Raw genomic sequence first — 19,767 nt, 5'->3', positions numbered from 1 at the left:
ACCAAAGTAGCTGGTTGTTCCTACTATTGATCTTCTAAAACTCTTTCATGAACAAGTAGGTCATAGACAAATTATGTCTGCACAATTCTTAGAGTGGCTTAAAGTAACCTTATAGAAAGGCAGTGACTAAAGTCTGTTCCTTGACCCCAGCTTCCTACATCCTAGGCTGCCTGTGGCACCTGGACTGCCCCTCCTGGGTCCCCCACATCCCAGGGCAGCAATGAAAGACGGGCAGGCCAGGCCAAACATGAGGAATAAACAGTCTTTACTGGGCTCAGACCAGGAGTTCACGGCTCTTGAGGACCTCTGTGTATTTGTCAATTTTCTTCTCCATGTTCTTTTGGCCTGTTTCTATAGACTCATGAGCTGTCTTTTCTTCCAGTAGTGGATCTTAGCCTTCTCCTTTCTCTTCTCCTCCAGGGTGGCTGTCACTGCTTGGTACTTCCAGCCAACATCACGAGCCAGGAGCCCCAGGTAGGCAAACTTTCTCACAGGCTTCAGGCACACAACCTTGAGGGCAGCAGGAACTACCATCCACTTTTTCTCATAGGGGAGTGGGATCCCATCAAACATCTTGAGGTGGTCCAAAGCAGCCTGGCTTCACTTGGTCTTGTGGGGCAACATGCTTCACATGGTCCACCAAAAGAGGTGGCTGGGGGCTTGGAAATGGTAGGGGCCTCAGAAAGGATTGGTGTTCATCTACTTGCAGAGGAAGGGCAGGTACTTTAACTTGTTTCTGTAGAAATTGCCAGAAATGTGGATGCCCTCGCAACACATGATCACCACCTTCCAGCTCAGCAGTACCTGCTTGGCCACAATGGCCGCTGGGCAACCCGGAGATGGCCTCAGCCTCATGCACCAGGGCCTTCCCCCTCCCAACTTTGGCAGCCACCTGGGAAAGGCTAAATTGGGTGTGTTTTCATATTTGCTTACAAACAATTATAGTACAGTTTTTAACATTTTATCAATATGTGTTGACCCTCTGTTTTGACTTAAAGTCAATTTTGTAAGATGTTAATATTGTTCCCTCAGCTTTCATTTGGTTAATATTTGCTATTATATCTTAATATATATTTTTACTTTCAATCTTTCTGGGTGCTTATGTTTTACATGGATTGCCTGTTCTTTAATAAAAGACATGTAACTGGGTTTTTTTAATTAATGCAGTCCGATAATCTGTCTCTTAAATGGATAGTTTAGTCCATTTATACTTATTCTTAAGACTTATATTTGGATTCATTTCTAGCAGCTTATTTTTATTGTTTACTTTTTCTCTTTTTTTTTTTGAGACAGAGTCTTGCTCTGTCACCCAGGCTGGAGTGCAATGGCGTGATCTCTACTCACTGCAACCTCCACCTCCTAGGTTCAAGCGATTCTCCTGCCTCAGCCTCCCAAGTAGCTGGGATTACAGAAGCACGCCACCATGCCCAGCTAATTTTTTGTATTTTTAGTGGAGATGGGTTTTACCATATTGTCCAGGCTGGTTTCAAACTCCTGACCTCAGGTGATCTGCCTGCCTTGGCCTCCCAAAGTGCTGGGATTATAGGCGTGAGCCACTGTGCCTGGCCTGTTCTACTTTTTCTAAGTGTTTTTCCATTCTTGCCTTCTTTCTCTTGGACTGTCTTATAGCTCCACTTTCAAGCCAGTTTTTCTCCTTTGCCTACAATTTACATTTCTATTTTTTTTAATGGTTACTCAAGAACTTTTAAAGTACATAGTTAAGTTTTAAAATATTAATCAATATCTTTATTATTCTCCCAAACAATAAGATCTTAGAATGTTTTAACCCTAATCGACCCCCAATTTATACATTGTGTTATTGATTTTTAGTTCTATCTTAATTATTTTAACCTCATAAACTAGACTCTATTACAGCAAACACAGGTTTACCTTTATGTTTTTCAATTTCTTTCTTTGTTCATCATTCCTTCTTCTACCTAAAATCTTTCTTCCTGAAGTAATTCCTTTAGAAGTTACATTTTTAGTGATAAAATGTTGTAGAAAATACTAACAATTTTTTATCAGTATAAAAAGTTATTTACCTCATCATTTGCAGATTTCAAAAAAATGAACTCAAATTCTTTGCAGATCCTCCCATTAAGAAAAGTCCATTTCTCCATACCTTGAATTCAGGCTAGCCTTGTGATTTGTTTTGATCAATAAATGATATGCTGTAAGAGTTTTAATCCAAGGCCACAAGAGGTCTTACAGCTTCCACTCTCCTTTTTCTGAAAACCCTTCCACCACTACATGAACAAGCCCAGGTCAGCCCACTGGACAATGGGAAAAGCATAGCTACTTTCCCAGTTGACATTAAGCCAACTGCCAAATATATAAACGAGAGACTCCTAGACCAACCTGCCTGCCAACTACCAGACATGCGTAACTCCTTTATAGATCATCCAGTCCCAACCAAATTGGCCCAGACTACAAGAACTACCCAGATAACCCACAGAATTATGAGAAATACTGAACATTTGTTGTTTTAAAACATTACATCTTAAGGTGGTTTACAGTTGCAGCAAAAACTAACTGCTTCAAGAATGTGTTTGTTGAAAGGTAATTTCACTGGGTATGAAGTTTGTGGTCAACAATTATTTTCTCTTAACAACACTGAAGATAACACTCAGTGTCTTCTGGCTTCCATTGCTGCTGTGATAAATCAGCCGTTAGGCTAATTGTAATTTCTTTGCATAGGATCTCTTTTTCTCTCCGGCCGCTTTTAATATAGTTTCTTGGTTTTGTATTCTCCATTTTTACTATGTTTAGTCTGGATATGAATTTCTTTTTATTTATTCTTCCTAGATCCTACTAGACATCCAGAATTGAGAGTTACTACTATGTTTCATAAATTCTGAACAATTCTCAGCCATTATCTCTTCAATAATTGTTTTCTTCTTTCCGAAGTTATTTCCATTCTAGAATTCAAATTAGACTTTTTGTTGATATCACTTTATTTTCCATCTATTTACATCTTTGTGTACATTTTGTATAAACTTGTTCAGTTTTATCAAGTTTACTTACTCAGTCTTCAGTTTAATCTATGTTGAGCCCACCTAAATGGATTTATAATTTTAATTATAAAATCTTGAAAAAGATCAAATGAATCTTTTAAAAATCTTCCTGGTCAATTCTAAGAGTCTCTTGTTCCTTTATAATATTTTAAAATAATTATTTACTTATATATATTAAAAGTACTTATATTCTAAATCTGACTGGTAGTCCTCTTCAGGTCTGCAGTTTGTTTTGCCATGTTTGTTGATTTACGACTGGAGCAGAAACTTAATCTGTAAAAATATTTTGAGGCCTAGATTTTTAAAGTGAATTCCTCTAAAAACAATCAATTGATGTATGCTTCTGCCAGGTACCTCGGGCCACTGCAATCTAGAACCACTTTAAACTAAACTTTTGCCTTGGAATTTTTTGAGCCACACATATAGTTGGTAAGCTTATGACTTGGACTTCTCAAGAGTTTTCTCTTTTTATTTTTTCTGTTTCCTGTCTGACTTTTCCCTGCCAGAGCCGAAGTTGCAGCAAACAAATATCACTACTATTTCTAATATTACTCTCATGAAATCTGGTGTTAGGCATTTATGCAGGAGTGTTTCCATCCTGCTTGCGTGCCAAGCTCTTTCCCTTGTAGCCCATTAAAACCAGGATGAGCAACAGCCCTAATGTAAAATTAGCTACAGAACACTTACTCCTGGGAAATTATGATTTCTTAGCATTTCTTGGCTAAATTCGTATCAACTTGACCATGCCTAGAAGATACTCCCCTGAATGTATAAATCACTATGTTACTGACTAACAGTCTTCTTAATAGTAGAAATAATGTTCTCAACCAGGATAAAGCAAGGCTGTTCTTAGGGAACAAAATGTAAGAGAAATGATTTTCAAAAATATATCAGTTTCTATAATTAGCTAAAGTAAAACTATCATTTCTGACTGTTTCTGAACTTTTGTGACCTCAAGTTCTTCCTCACTTTAAACCTGGACTTTTCTTATCATAGACAAATCAAATGTATATAATTATTACTTTAGAATTTTTTTTTTTTACTTTAGAATTTTTAATGAGTGACAAAACAAAAGTTAAAGAAAATAGTTGTACAAAAAAAATTCTATATTTTATTTCTCTGAGAAATAACAAACTTAAACTTTTATTAATCAGGAAGATCATAAGTAAAGCTACAATGACACACCACTTTACATCCACTAAAATGGTTATGATAAAAAAAAACAGATAATAACAAATATTGGTGAAAACATGAAGAAATTAGAATCATCCTAACTTGCTACTGGTAATGTAAAATGGTGCAGCTGCTTTGGAAAACAGTCTGGATAATTCCTCCAAAAGTTAAACATGGAGTTACTATACTAACCATAATTCCTATCCTAGGTGTATACCCAAGAGAAATGAAAACACATGTCCCACAAAAACCTATATACAAATTATGAACTTAATTTGTAACAGCCAAAAAGTGGAAGCAATCATTACTGATTAATAGATAAATAGAATGTGGCATGTGCATCAATGGAATATCACTCAGCAATGAAAAGAAATGGTAGTACTGACACATGTTACAGCACAAACCTTAAAAACACTATGAAAACTAAGTTTAAAAAAAAAACAAAAAGGACTATATATTGCGTGATTCCATTTATAGGAAATAATCAGAATAAGCAAATCTGTAGAGACAGAAAGTAGGACAGTGGTTGCCTACAGATGGAGGAGTTGAGGAAAACAGGGAGTTACTACTAACAAATATGAGATTTCTTTTTGGGATGATGAAAGAACTCTAAAATTTATTGTAATAATAGTTGCACAGATCTAAGAATATACTGAAATCCACTGAATTGTATGCTTGCTGAACTGGGTGAATTCACTGGTGAATTGTACACTGAATATACACTGAGTGAACCACATAATACGTGAACTATACCTCAATAAAGCTATTTTTCTTTTTAAAGTAGAAACAACCCAAATGCTCACTGACTGATAAATGGATTAACAAAATGTGGTGTATCCACACAGTGGAATATTGTTCAGTCATATAAAAAAATGAACTACTCGGCTGGGCATAGTGGCTCACACCTGTAATCCCAGCACTTTGGGAGGCTGAGGTAGGCAGAACACGAGGTCAGGAGATCGAGACCATCCTGGCCAACATGGTGAAACCTCATCTCTACTAAAAATACAAAAAATTAGCCAGGCGTGTTGACATGCACCTGTAATCCCAGCTACTCGGGAGGCTGAGGCAGGAGAATCGCTTGAACCCAGGAGGCGGAGGTTGCAGTAAGCCGAGATCGCACCACTGCACTCCAGCCTGGGCAACATGGGCAACAGAGTGAGACTGCATCTCAAAAAAAAAAAAAAACAACAAAAAAAACCGACTCATATATGCTACAACATAGATGAACGTTGAAAACATTATGCTGTATGAAGAAACCAGACACAAATGGCCACATATAATTCCACTTACATGAAATAATCAGAATGGGTAAGCTCATAGAGACAGAAAGAAAATTAGTGATTGTCAGAGGCTGAGGAAAAGAGAGAACAAGGAGTGACTACTAACAGGTATTGTTATGGTATGAAATATATCATCCCCCAAAATTCATATGTTAAAGCCCTAACCCCCAATGTGACTGTAATTGGAAATAAGCCCTTTAAGGGCTTATTAAGGTTAAATGAGGTCCTAAGACTGGGGAACTAATTCCATGGAACTGGTATCCTTATAAGAAGAGGAAGAGATACCAGAGACCTCTCTCTTTCTGTGCACACACAGAAGAAAGGTCATGTGAGAATGCAGCAGGCAGCAGCCATCTGCAAGCCAGGGAGAGATGCCTCATGAGAAACCAACCCACTGGCACCCTGATCTTTGACTTCTAGCCTCTACAACTCTGAGAAACAAATTTCTATTGTGTCAGCTACGCATTCTATGGTATTTTGTTATAGCAGCCTGAGCAGACTGATACAGGTATGGAGTTTCTTCCTGGGGTAATGATTATGTTCTCAAGTTAGACGGTAATGACAGCTGTGCAACTCTGTGAATATATACCACTAACTTATATACTTTAAAAGGGTTAATTTTATGATATATAAATTAGATCATGATAAAGCTGTTAAAAAACAAAATAAGAATTATAAGTAAGAACTGATGTTAGGTGTCCTGTTATTCAAAAGATTCAATGCACTTAATCTATCTAACATGTTTCTGAATAAATCTAACTAAATATACAAAGCCTTAGCTTTCAAGGAAAGAAATTGCCAGAATTATATATAGACATGGTCTGTCCCTATGAGTTGCTTGCTTCAGAAAGCTCTAGGAATTGAAACTTTTTTCTTAAGTCAGAATGAATAATTAAACTTATAATATTAACATGACAGCATGAAATAACAGCACTTTGTAAAGCAGAATGTAAATATAACACCTCAATGATGTTAGCAGAAATCAGATCTAAGTTTTTTAAAGAAGGAAAAAATACATATTTCAAAATCTTCAAAAATCAAAGCCTACTGTAAAATCAACTCTTTGATTTTATATTTGTTACACGGCAGACTTAGCTTCATATGTATCTTAGGCTTATAACAGTAGGATTAGCTTCATACATAGGTTTGAATGCTGAATAGCACTTAAAATGATATACAGAATTTAAAAGTTGACTTTATGTTTGCTACACAGTAGGCTTAGCTTCATAAATACGTTAGGCTTAGCACAGTAGGCTCAGCTTCATATATACGTTTGAATGCTGAATAGTATTTAAAATGACATGTAGAACAATACTTCTCAAAAGGACACAAATGCAACTATAAAATCTACTCAGATTTTGTTACATCAGTACTAAAATTTTATCCTGGAAAATAAAAGTTGTAAGTAAAATAAATAAATACTCACTTGAGTGATAAGCATTTTACAAGAAGTCTTTGACCAAAATGTTCTTTGGGTACATCAGGAACACTAAGCCGTTCTATTGGTTCTTCCTACAAATTGAAAAGCAACATCAAAATGAATATGCTTATCATATTCAAACTCTTTAATTTTATTTTTTTAAGAACTTACTTTACTAATCTAATACTTTTAGTCTTCACAATAGAACACAGAAAAGAATGACCTATTTATCCACAGACAGAAGTCATTTGATTATAAGTTACTCATTAAGAATAGTAAATTCACTAGTATAAAATGTATTCATTTATAAAAATTACAGCTATGTTTCAGTTGCTTTATCCCCTACATTTTGTAATAAATACTATACATCAATCATAATCCCGAAAGATCAATTTTAATAATCATTTGCTTCTTTATATGCAAACATCTATACCTCATCTGGTGATGGATGCAAAGCAAAAAGTTCTTTGTGACGGTTTGATTTCCTTTGGTCATCATTCTGACGGTCTATTTCTTCATTTGGAGTTCGATCAAGTAAATTGGGAAGCAAGGCATCAGGAAGTGAATTTTTCAAGTCAAAGATACTACAGGCCCAGCTACCCCTTGGGGTATCATCTATTGACACTGAACGTCTTTTAAGCTCATCCTGTCATGCAAAACATTAAATATAAATATATTAATAAATTGACAACTATTTTAAAATAACTTCTTATAGTTATTTAAGAATAAAAGTATTACTTGATCATCCTGGTAGTTGCTGCCATCTGGAGCTTCATCAGATTCAAAAACTTGTTTTGGCAAACCTTTTTGCCTTTCTTTCTGTTTATCTAATGTATTCGGATTAAATCCTGTTCCCAATTTATGATATCTATTAAAGAAAAAAAGTTAAATATCAACTATCAAACTTAGGAATTTTTTCACTTTTTGGGCATCATTATGTAATAAGCCAAGTGTTTTCTGCATTATTTCTTTATGTAATAAGAATCTATTCTAGCAATTTAGGTTAAAGAAAATTTCCATTCAATGTTCCTTTAACCCAGCTAAGCAGTAGAGTATGAGTTTCCAAAAGCAAATCATATTTTCCCTCTTTCCATGCCAATCATGTGTATATAAATTAAGCTGTACTTTCAATTCAGAGAATTGGTCAGTAAAAAGAAAACTTGGGAAGCCAGTAACTTGGGTTAAAGAATAAAATGAGAAATAGAAAATATCTGAATTAAGAATAATATAAATTTTAAAATGTTCATACATATAAAGCACTGAATCTTAAAATTTCAAGTAGCCAAGAAATTTTTTCTATCTCTCGTTATCTATAAAATGTCTTAACCTAAAGCTGCAGACTTGTAAAATGAAAAACAGCAAAATCTACACCATCACTGTGTACATATATACATTAACATTACATATATACAGTTAGCTAAAAACAACTCTTAAATTAATGCAAGCTTCTTTCTTAACAATCCAATAACAACCTAATACCCAAGAACATCAAATATGAGCTGATCAAAAAGCAATTATTGTTCGTGATTCAACACTTCATACAGCCAAACTGAAGGAATATTTTAGTTGAAGCAAAACAATAATGTTCACAAGATGGTATAGTTCTTGCTATCACCCAATTCATGACATAGTAAAGAATCACATTTGATATGAATTACTCACATCCAGTCTTGCTGCTAAAGCTATTAAAATAGCAATTACATGACATTAACATCACTGCATAATCGCAAAAGAAAGGATTTTCTCTGAAAGAACTAAAGACACTCAATATAGTAACATGAAAGTTATTACTTAGAAGCAGATATCTTAATCTTTAATGGAATGTTTCAAGTGTCTTAATTTGTAAAGCTGCATACGTAAGCTGCTCTGATAAATCAGAATGACACTGAATTCTATCCTAAAAAAATTGACGATATGAAATTCAAGAAAGCAAAGAATGATTCATGATCAATACCCTCTTCCATGTCATCCTGTCCTCTAGTCAGTTGCTATGATAAGGCTCTAATAATTACCCATCAACCCCACAGACATCACCATTTTTCTGACTTGTTTCTTGGCATTCTCACTCTCATTTACGGTTCCAGCCACACTGTCCTCTTTACTCTTTGTTCCTTGAATATTTCTAGCATGCTTTCAATATGAAGCCTTAGCATGTATTGCTCTTCCCTCTGCCTAATAATAACATTCCTCCCCCAGATATTCACAGGGCTCACTTCCTTCAGGTCTCTGCTCAAAATCACCTTATCAGTAAGGCTTCCTCTGATTAATTATATAAAACAGAAGGTCGAGCATGGTGGCTCACACCTGTAATCTCAATACTTGGGGAGGCTGAGGTAAGAGGATGGCTTGAGGCCAGGAACTCAAGGTAACAGAGAGAGACCTTGTCCCAAGTAAATAACTAAATAGAAACCAAAATAAATAATAAAATAAAATATTTGTCCCTATTCTTGGCCCTCTCCACTTCACCCTACTCTTTTCTCCACTTGACTCACCTAGATCATATCTAGTCTATATTTACCTGTGTTGGTTCACTGTCTACTGACAATCTCATCTCCCACTAGAATATAAACTCCATGAGGGTAGAGAGTTGGTTTTGTTCACTGCTGTATCATCAGTCTTTAGTATAGTGCCTGGTACATATAAGACTCAATAAACACTAACTGAATAAATAAACAAATGAAGTACTTTTGTGTCCCTTTATCATACTGTGCTGAATCGTGGAAGAATTTTGTGGCTTTCAAAATTGACAAATAGGATCTAATTAAACTAAAGAGCTTCTGCACAGCAAAAGAAACTACCATCAGAGTGAACAGGCAACCTATAGAATGGGAGAAAATTTTTGCAATCCACTCATCTGACAAAGGGCTAATATCCACAATCTACAAAGAACTCAAACAAATTTACAAGAAACAAACAACCCTATCAAAAAGTGGGCAAAGGATATGAACAGACACTTCTCAAAAGAAGACATTTAAGCAGCCAAAAGACACATGAAAAAATGCTCATCATCACTGACCATCAGAGAAATGCAAATCAAAATCACAATGAAACACCATCTCACACCAGTTTAGAATGGTGATCATTAAAAAGTCAGGAAACAACAGGTGCTGGAGAGGACGTGGAGAAATAGGAACACTTTTACACTGTTGGTGGGACTGTAAACTAGTTCAACCACTGTGGAAAACAGTGTGACAATTCCTCAGGGATCTAGAACTAGAAATATCATTTGACCCAGCCATCCCATTACTGGGTATATACCCAAAAGATTATAAATCATGCTGCTATAAAGACACATGCACACATATGTTTACTGTGGCGCTGTTCACAATAGCAAAGACTTGGAACCAACCCAAATGTCCATCAATGATAGACTGGATTAAGAAATATATACACCATGGAATACTATGCAGCCATAAAAAATGATGAGCTCATGTCCTTTGTAGGGACATGGATGAAGCTGGAAACCATCATTCTCAGCAAACTATTGCAAGGACAAAAAACCAAACAGCGCATGTTCTCACTCATAGGTGGGAAACGAACAATGAGAACACCTGGAGACAGGAAGGGGAACATCACACACCGGGGCCTGTTGTGGGGTGGGGGGGAGGCGGAGGGATAGCATTAGGGATATACCTAATGTAAATGACGAGTTAATGGGTGCAGCACACCAACATGACAAATGTATACGTATGTAACAAACCTGCACGTTGTGCACATGTACCCTAGAACTTGAAGTATAATTTAAAAAAAAAGAAAAAAAAGAAAAAAAAGAAAAGTTTATTGCATGGCTCACAGACCTCCCTAAGGGGGGAGCCCGAAAAAAAAAAAAAAGAATTTTGTGGCTTCATCTTATAGCTATTTCACTTTTCAGCCACATCCACACTGCCATTAAGCCCATCTGTTGAGTTTGTAATATTTTATTCACTAATCAAAATTTTTATTTCCAAAGATAACTAATTGATTTTTATATGGTTAAAATACCTTTCACATTTCTCATGCACATTATTCTCATGTATGTAAGTGTATCCTTTACACTTATAGATCTTAATCTGTGTTCTATTAACTATTTCCTAAATTATTACTTCTTTTATTTGTAGTTGGATAATTCTATTTCAAGTGTATTGGTTTGCATCAAATACTTGGCAATTTTGGGTTCTATCTTAATTTTTTAATTTGTATCCCCCACATCTGTCTTAAACTACTGTATCTGCTTACCCTAGCCCATATCCAGTGGTTGTGGGGAAAGGGCAGATCACGCCACCAAGCAAAGTCTGCCAGTACCTAGTCTTCTGGGTATGAGGATTCCTTCTTCCTCCAAGATGTGCTCATCCTGCGCGCTATCCTATTAGCCTAAGCCTCAACAATTACTGATCCTAAATAAATAAATAAATAAATAAAGGCAGATATCTCTGCTGTCACTGTGCACACATGGTGGAAGAGGTTTAAAGTAACTACATACCCAATATTTACCAAGTTTCCCTTTCCATTGCCTGCATTCACTGGTTCTGAGCTTTAAGCACTACTGAAGCTTTTGCATGTATCTTCTCCTTAGATTATTCTGTACTATAGTTTTCTCTTACATTCCAATCACACCTATCTTCTTTGTTTCAGAGATACCTCATAACTTCTAGTTCATCAAAAGTACTCCCTTTGGTCTTCCACTTACCAGTGCATATAATGTATAATATCTAGTATAATAGAAAAAAATAGGGGCTTTAGAATCTGATGCCCCTACGTTCCAATCCTGACCACCCTATTTTTTGGTTTGTGGGATCTCAGAGAAATTACTTAACTACTCTGAGCCTGAGCCACCTTATCTGTTAAAATCTTAAATGAGATGAGTGCAAAGTGCCCAATAAAATGCCCAGCACACAGTAAACCCATAAATGTTAATTCTCTTATCCTCTTGCCTAAACCAAGGTTAACAACCCTATGCTTAGAAGTAGCAGATTTCCATGATTCTGAGGTCAATATATTTTACAACTAACCTTTTTATTAAGATTTCTGACTATAGGTTTCTAACATATATGCACAGAGGTAAAGACTTTTGAATTATCTGACAGAGAAACAGTATTCTTCAGTAATGTCTAAAATTTGGCTATCAGAATATTTATCAAAATTGTAAGTTCATAAAAACAGCTCTTCTATATAAAGGGCAGCAGACTGTGCTTTTATTAGGTCACACTGAAACTAAAAAGCATGTCAGCATTATCCCCCAGAGTGATATTTAGCACAAGGTAAAGCCTAGTGAAATAAAGACAGCCATGAGGGCAAAACAATAAGCAATGGATGTATCAGTTTTGCTAGTGCTATTTTGCATAGATTATTTCATTTGTGAAAACTATAATGCCATATCAGAATTCTCCACTACTTCAATCATACCTCCTTTAGAAAAATCAAATAAGGTTAAGAAGATTCAGTATGAAGACCCTTCTCCATTATGCAAATTAGCAAATGATCATTGTGTAAATCAGTTTTATTATACTTCTTAATCTGACTTGTTATTGCACAGTTTATTAGGAAAATAAATTTTGGCTAGAACAAAACATTATTTTTTACAAATATTTACCTGATTGGATGTAGAGGTCAAAGACCTATAAATATTAGTTAGAAACAGCAGAGACCTTTCAAATAGCTTGGTCTGTAAAACTGCCTGCTAATTTTAACTTAGCTATTTAAGTTTCACTAAACTGGATTCTTTTTGAGAAATACAAATTATTCATCAATATCTACCCAATATTTCCTAAAAGAATTAGACCATAAAATCATTATCATACATTATTAGCTCTTAATGATTTATAATAATACAGAAATACTATTTTCCCATGAATTGTATTTTACAAAGAAAGTAAAAGTAATTACAGAACTCCTAAGGAGTAAATATCTATACACAAAAGTTCTTCTTTTGTTTCTTCAGCTTTTTGTTTAAATAAATTTTCAGGTCTCATAAACATTACGAATCTGCCTTAATCCATTTAGAAATCTTACTCAATATTTGTAAATGTTGTAATAAACATATAACTTACTTTCTGATGACAATTGCCCAGTCTTCTGTATAACTTCTTATACAGTCTCTAACATGTGGATCCATTTCACTATTTTAAAAAGGAAAATACATTTGTAATTTAGATGGGACAGCACTGATGTTCATTAATTTGGTTGCTACAATTGCTGTTTGTGTAACAGGAAATGATGATGCTACAAGAAATAGGCTCTAAATAAAATAATGGAAGGTAGCCTTTCTATAGTTCCTCTAAAGCCAAAAACAGGTCAATGTCTCCTTACCTTTCTTCAGGTACAGCTGAAACAAGAGTTCTGCAGTCCCGAGGACTATACACAACTTCAATATCATCTGGAGGAAATTCAATCAAATCCCGTAAAGGCCCAGAATCCACAGCCAAAGGATGAGTAATGAGGTAATCTTCCAAATCCACTGGATCTACTGCTTCAGTAAGGGGCACCTTTGTAAAAAGGTGGGATAAGAGATGGGTAGAAAATAAGAGGTGAATGTAGTAATTTTAAAACTTAAGGCAAATAACTTATTTTTTTTAAATAAAATCTTTTAATCTAGTTCTTTCTAAATTTTAACAGATATTCAAGCAGATGCACTAAAGAAAACACAAAGTGTTACCCTTCTTGTACTACTTGATGTTTTGGGTCATACTCTCTTTAACGTCCTTGCTGACACTTTGCCCAGAACTCTCACATAAAAACACTAGTAAGAATTAACAATTTTATTCTACTTTATAGTTTACAAAGCACTCACTGCAAGGATTATTTTTGCTTTTTTATGTCTTTGGATATTAAAAAAAAGTAAGTTGCTACGTTTCTAAACAATGCTCTTACTTTATTTCTTGTTTTTGTTGATTACCCTAGTAAAAACATATAATCAGACTGGGGTAGGCTAAAAAATGTCCCTCCAAAAATTCTCCACATCCTAACACATGGGCCCTGTACATGTCACCTTATATGGAAAAAAATAAAAAATAAAGTCTTTGCACATGTAATTAAGGATCTTAAAACGGGAGTATTATGCTGGATTATCCAGGTGGTTTCTAAATGCAATCACATATATCCTCATGAGGAGACACAGGGAGATTAGGCTATACACAGAGAGAAAAAAAAGTTCTATAAAGATGAAAAAGAGAGAGATTTGAATATTCTGGCCTTAAAGATAGAAATGATGTGATCACAAGTCAAGGAATGCCAAAGCCATCAGAATTTGGAAGAGACAAGGAACTGATACTCCACGAGAACATCTGAAGAAAGCACAGCCCTGCCAAAACCTTATTTTAGTCCAGTGATACTGATTTCAGACTTTTGGCCTCTAGCACTGTGAGAGAATAAATTTCTTTTGTTTTAAGCCACCCAGTTTGTAGTACTTTGTTACAGTAGCCATACGAAAGGAATACACAGGCCCTATTAAAACTATACATTAATAATAATAAAAGACTGGTAGCATTCTTCAGCCAAGTTTTTAACAAGATACTTTTTAATAAAATACCATACTTCTTATCTAGTTCGAAAAAGAAAAAAATATTCAGACAAACCTATAAAGGATATATAACAAATACGCTGTTATAGACCAGTGAAAATAAGAACATGTTATTTCTCAGGATAGTCATCTGGAATAAAAACACTGAAACCTGCCTCTGTGCAGGTGTACATTATTAAACAGAAGGTGCTTTAACCTATGCTTCTTTGGACTGAACTTTTTTTTTTTCTTTTCTTTTTTTTTTTTTTTGAGACGGGCTCTTCCTCTGTCATTCAGGCTGGAGTGCAACGGTGCAATTTCAGCTCACTGCAACCTTTGCTTCCTGGGCTCAAGGGATTCTCCCACCTCAGCCTCCCAAGTAGCTGGGACTACAGGCGTGAGCCACCATGCCTGGCTAATTTTTGTGGGTTCTTTTTGTAGAGACAGGGTCTCGCCATGTTGCCCAGGCTAATTTTGGAACTCCTGAGCTCAAGCAATCCGCCTGCTTCGGCCTCCCAAAGTGCTGGGATTACAGGTGTGAGCCACGGCGCCCAGCCTGGACTTACCATTTTAAAGATATTGAGTAAAATAATAAATAACACATCTTAAACACTCAAAAGATAGTAATTATTTATCAATATCAGTATAGGCTATCTCATTTAAACTTCCCCCAAACCCTGTAAGTTAGATATAATTACTATTTCAATTATAGAAATAAGGGCATTTGTGGTAAAAAAGAAAAAAAAAAAAAAAAGTTAACCAACATCTGAAAATATAATAGCCACAAAATGGTAGAGCAGAAATTTGAAACTGGGTTTTCGAGCTCTAAAATTTTTTCTACGATTTTTTCTCTCATAAATCTTCTACCTTACCTATCCTATTAAGTACAAATTATACTATGATGTTCTTAACAAAGAAAAAGAAAGCAATCCAACAGGAAAAGAGAAATCTTCTTTAACAATTGTTATTAGAACTGGATATCCACATTTAAAAAATGAAATCCAATCTTTGTATCACAACATATACAAAAATTAAACTGAGATGGATCACAGACACAAACATACATGCTTAAAACTATAAAGCTATTTGAAGAAAACATAGCAAAATGTCCTTATAATTTGGGAGTAGGCCAAGTTTTCTTAGACATGAAAAAAGAATAATATAAAAGAAAAACTGGATTCATTAAAAGACACTGTTAAGAAAATGATGAACAAGCCACACTAAGAGAAAGTATTTACAAAACATTTGATGAAGGACTAGTACTTAGAATATATGAAGAAGTCCTATATCCCAATAATTTTTTGAAAAGCCAAACTCTCAAACAAATAGGAAAAAATAAGGCACATAAAAAAGTGCTCAAACATCAAAAGTTACTAGGGGGTACTTTCCATTCTGGAAAGATGAAGTAGAAGTACTTTTCTCTATTCTTTCCACTAAGTACAACAGCCTAGATATTACATAGAAAACAAACCTAAGAAGACTCTGAAAGGTATAGAGAAAAAGGCTGGCCGGCAGGGACATCAGAACCCAGGGAATGGCATGACAGTGAGTTACTTCAAAATTTCTTTTTGCCTTATACATTCCAGACTTAGAACTAGAAAAGCCCACAACCCAGAATACACCAAAAAGCCCTAAGGGTGGGAGGGCCAGGGGGTGGGGAGCCTGTTTTCCCCAGCCAATAGATCAAGAAAGCAGCAGCCTGACAAAACAAAAAACATTTAGACTATAACGGCTCAAAGGCCAAGTGGGGAGCTAGATTTCTTCCCTCACAAAGCTGTAACAAGGCATCCCAACTCTCCCCACCAGGGTAGTATCAGAGAAGCACAAGTAGGGTGTTGGGATTTTCATATCTACCGAGCAATAATGAATCTCTTACTCCCATCGTGTCAGTAGAGACCACTAAGGGAATCTGGACATCAACTCCTATGAAGCAACAACATGGCTCCTCTTTCCTTTATCACTTGGGCACTGTCAGAGAAGGTCTAGTGGAGGGTAAGTACTTTCACCAATGCCTAGTGTAACAAGGCCACACACCCTTGGGTGTCAGTGGAGGCCATGTGAGGAACAGTAAGGAGCACTGCTACCCTTCCCAGCTAAATAGTGTGAGCTGTGGTCCAGTAGAAGTGGGAACTCTCCCTCCTGCTCAACAGTAAGTAACAAGGAGTCCTTCCCCTCCTTGTATACCAAAAGAAGACAAATAAGAAATCTGAACTTCTACTCCGTCTGGCCAAAACAAGATAGCATCCACCTATAACTAGAGCAATATCAAAGAAAGCCAGCTAAAATATGTTTAAATAAGACCTAGAAATTAACAACATAAGACCCAAAAGGTCCAAGTTCCAATAAAAATATCTGTCATCATACTAAGAACGTGGAAAATCTTAACTCTAATTAAAAAGACAACCTATAGATGTTAATGCCAAGATAAGTGATCTTAGCATTACATGACAAAGATTTCAAGGCAAACATCAGAAAAATAATACAACAGCAATTGTAAACACTCTTAAAATAAATGAAAAACCAGAAACTCTCTGTAAAGAAACAAAGTCTTGTCAAAGAAACAGAAGATATAAAGAACTAAATGGAAATTTTAGAACTGAAAATTCAACAGACAAATTCAATAGCAGAAAAGAGGGGACAGAGGAGGTAAAAATCGGTTACCTTGAAGAAAGAAAAATAGAAATTATCCAATCTGAACAGCATTAAAAGAAAAACAGAGTAAAAAATCAAAACAAAACAAAAACAAAAATAAAAAGCATCTTCAGGGACAAACTACACTAAAATATCCAATACTGGCATCACCAGAGTCCTAGAAAGTGAGAAAAAAGAAGGCAGGGCTGAAATATATTTGAAAAAACAATGGCTGAAAACTTCTGAATTTCATAAAAAGACATAAGCCTACAGACTCAAGAAGCTAAGCAAACCTTAAACAGGATAAACCCAAAGAAATATGCACCATGACACAGCAACCAAATTTAGACAAAAAAAAAAAAAAAAAAAGAAAAAGAAAAAGAAAAAAGAAAGGCCAGGTGCAGTGGCTCACACCTGTAATCCTAGCACTTTGGGAGGCAGAGGCGGGCAGATCACCTGAGGTTAGGAGTTCGAGACCAGCCTGGTGAACATGGCGAAACCCCCCGTCTTTACTAAAAATATAAAAATTAGCCAGGCGTGGTGACGGGCACCTATAATCCCAGCTACTCGGGAGGCTGCGGCATGAGAAATCGCTTGAATCTGCCTCCAGGAGGCAGAGGTTGCAGTGAGCCAAGATTGCACCACTGCACTCCAGTCTGGGAGACAGAGCAAAACTCTGTCTCCAAAATAAAATAAAATAAAACAAAATCTTGAAAGCAGTGAGGAGAAAATGACACCTTACCTCTAGGAGGAAAAAATTCAACTTAGATTTCTCATAAAAAATCATGGCAGTCAAAAGAAAGTGGCACAATATTTTTCAAGTGCTGAAAGAAAATAACTGACCACCTGGAATTTTAGATCCTGTAAATATCCTTGAAGAATGAAGGGGAAGGCCGGGCACAGTAGCTCATGGCTGTAATCCCAGCATTTTGGGAGGCCAAGGCAGGTGGATCGACTGAGCTCAGGAGTTCAAGGCCAGCCTGGGAAACATGGCAAAACCTCAACTATACCAAAAATATATTAAAAAATTAGCCAGGCATGGTGGCATGCACCTGTGGTCCCAGCTACTCCGATGGGTGAGGTGGGAGAATTTCTTGAGCCTGGGAGGCAGAGGTTGCAGTAAACTGAGATTGCACCACTACACTCCACCCTGGGTGACAGAGTGAGACCCCTGTCTCAAAAGAAAAAAAAAAAAAAATGAAGGGGAAATCAAGACATACTCCAATAAAGAAAAACTAAGAGACTCTGTCACCAGCAGATCTATTCTAAAAGAATGGCTAAAATAAATTCCTTAAACCAAAAGAAAATAATAAAAGGTATCTGGAAATATAATAAAAGGTATCTGGAAATATCAGGAAGGAAAAACAAACACAGCACGAGCAAAAAATATAGGTAAATACAATAGACTTTCCTTTTCCTCTTGATTTTTCTAAATTGTCCAGTATGATTCTAAGCGTTTATAGAAAAATGTTTAAGACAATTATATATAGGAGAGGGTAAAGAGATGTAAAAATAGGTAAAGTTTCTACACTTTACTCAAACTGGTAATATATCAACACCAATACTGTGATAAGTCATGGATATAACACAATACCTTGTGCAGCCACTAAAAAAGCTATACAAAGAGATACTCTCCACAACACTATAAATCAAAATGGAATTCTAAAAAATGTTTAGGTAACCCCAGAGAAGTAGAAAAAAGAAAACAGAGAGACGAAAAATAGAGAATAAACAAAAATAAAATGGTAGATTTAAACCCTAACAGAGTAACAACATTAAATTACAAATTTATACATTGTAGTATAAATGTAAATGTAAACAGTAAGAGATTAGCAGAATGGACTTAAAAATATGACCTAACAATGTAGTATCTACAAATAACTCACTTCAAATAACACAACATAGGTAGGTTGAAAATAGAAGTATGGAAAAAGATATACCAGGCGACCATTATTCAAAAGAAAGCCGGAGTGGCCAAGTTAATAAGGAAAAACACAGACTTCAGAGCAAAGAACAGTACCAAATAGAGAGGGACATTACCTTCATTATAAAAGGAATGACCCAAGAGGACATAGCAATCTTATATGTGTATGTACTAAATAACAGAGCTATAAAGTAGGTGTAGCAAAAACTGATTGAACTGAAAGAAGAAATAAGAAATAAGACATATCACAATTATACTTGGAGAATTCAAGAGATCTCTTTTCTGCAGATTCTAGAAAATCAACAAGGATATAGTATAATTCAAAACCACCATCAACCAATAGATCTAACTGACATTTATAGAACCCTCCACCCGATGACAACAGAATATACATTCTTTACCAAGGTCCCAAAAGTATACACCAAGACAGACCATACTCTGACCCATAAAACAAACTTCAACAAATTTAAAAGAACTGAAATCAGACAGAATGTGTTCTCTGACTATAATAGAATCAAACTAGAAAGTGGCAACAGAAAGATAATAGGAAAATCTTCAAACACTTAGAAATTAAACATACTTCTAAATAATCCATGAGTTACAAAAGTCTGAAAAATGAAATGAAAAAATACATTGAACTAAATGAAAATACAACATAAAATTTGCAGATAGGGAAATGTAAACCAAAAATATAAGTGAGATACCACTTGGTACCCATTAGAATGGCTATTTTTTTAAAATGGTTAATAACAAGTGTGGACAACAATATGGAGAAATTTGAACCCTTGTGCATTGATGGCGGAAATGTAAAATGATACAGTTGCTAAGAAAAACAGATTGGTGGTTCC

General features: G+C 35.5%; 1 protein-coding gene and 1 pseudogene across 10 annotated transcripts in view; both read right to left on the bottom strand.

The window, feature by feature from the left end:
• The window catches only part of DOCK7 (dedicator of cytokinesis 7), a 235,837-nt gene that overhangs the window by 189,823 nt on the left and 26,247 nt on the right, over positions 1-19,767 (bottom strand). For all 10 annotated transcript variants that reach the window (XM_032136382.2, XM_032136374.2, XM_032136373.2 and 7 more), the window contains exons 3-7: positions 13,176-13,351; positions 12,917-12,985; positions 7,629-7,758; positions 7,324-7,536; positions 6,897-6,982 (exon numbers count right to left, since the gene is read on the bottom strand). In XM_032136382.2, coding sequence (XP_031992273.1) covers positions 6,897-6,982; positions 7,324-7,536; positions 7,629-7,758; positions 12,917-12,985; positions 13,176-13,351 — 674 coding nt within the window. The remainder of the gene's footprint in view (positions 1-6,896; positions 6,983-7,323; positions 7,537-7,628; positions 7,759-12,916; positions 12,986-13,175; positions 13,352-19,767) is intronic.
• On the bottom strand, positions 275-855 carry LOC116457935 (large ribosomal subunit protein uL13-like; annotated as a pseudogene).

Source organism: Hylobates moloch, unplaced genomic scaffold (genome assembly GCF_009828535.3).
Source record: "Hylobates moloch isolate HMO894 unplaced genomic scaffold, HMol_V3 SCAFFOLD_18, whole genome shotgun sequence".
In the NCBI taxonomy this organism is placed as follows: domain Eukaryota; kingdom Metazoa; phylum Chordata; class Mammalia; order Primates; family Hylobatidae; genus Hylobates; species Hylobates moloch.
Note: the sequence above shows the minus strand (reverse complement) of the source record. Positions and strands in the feature narration are given on the sequence as shown.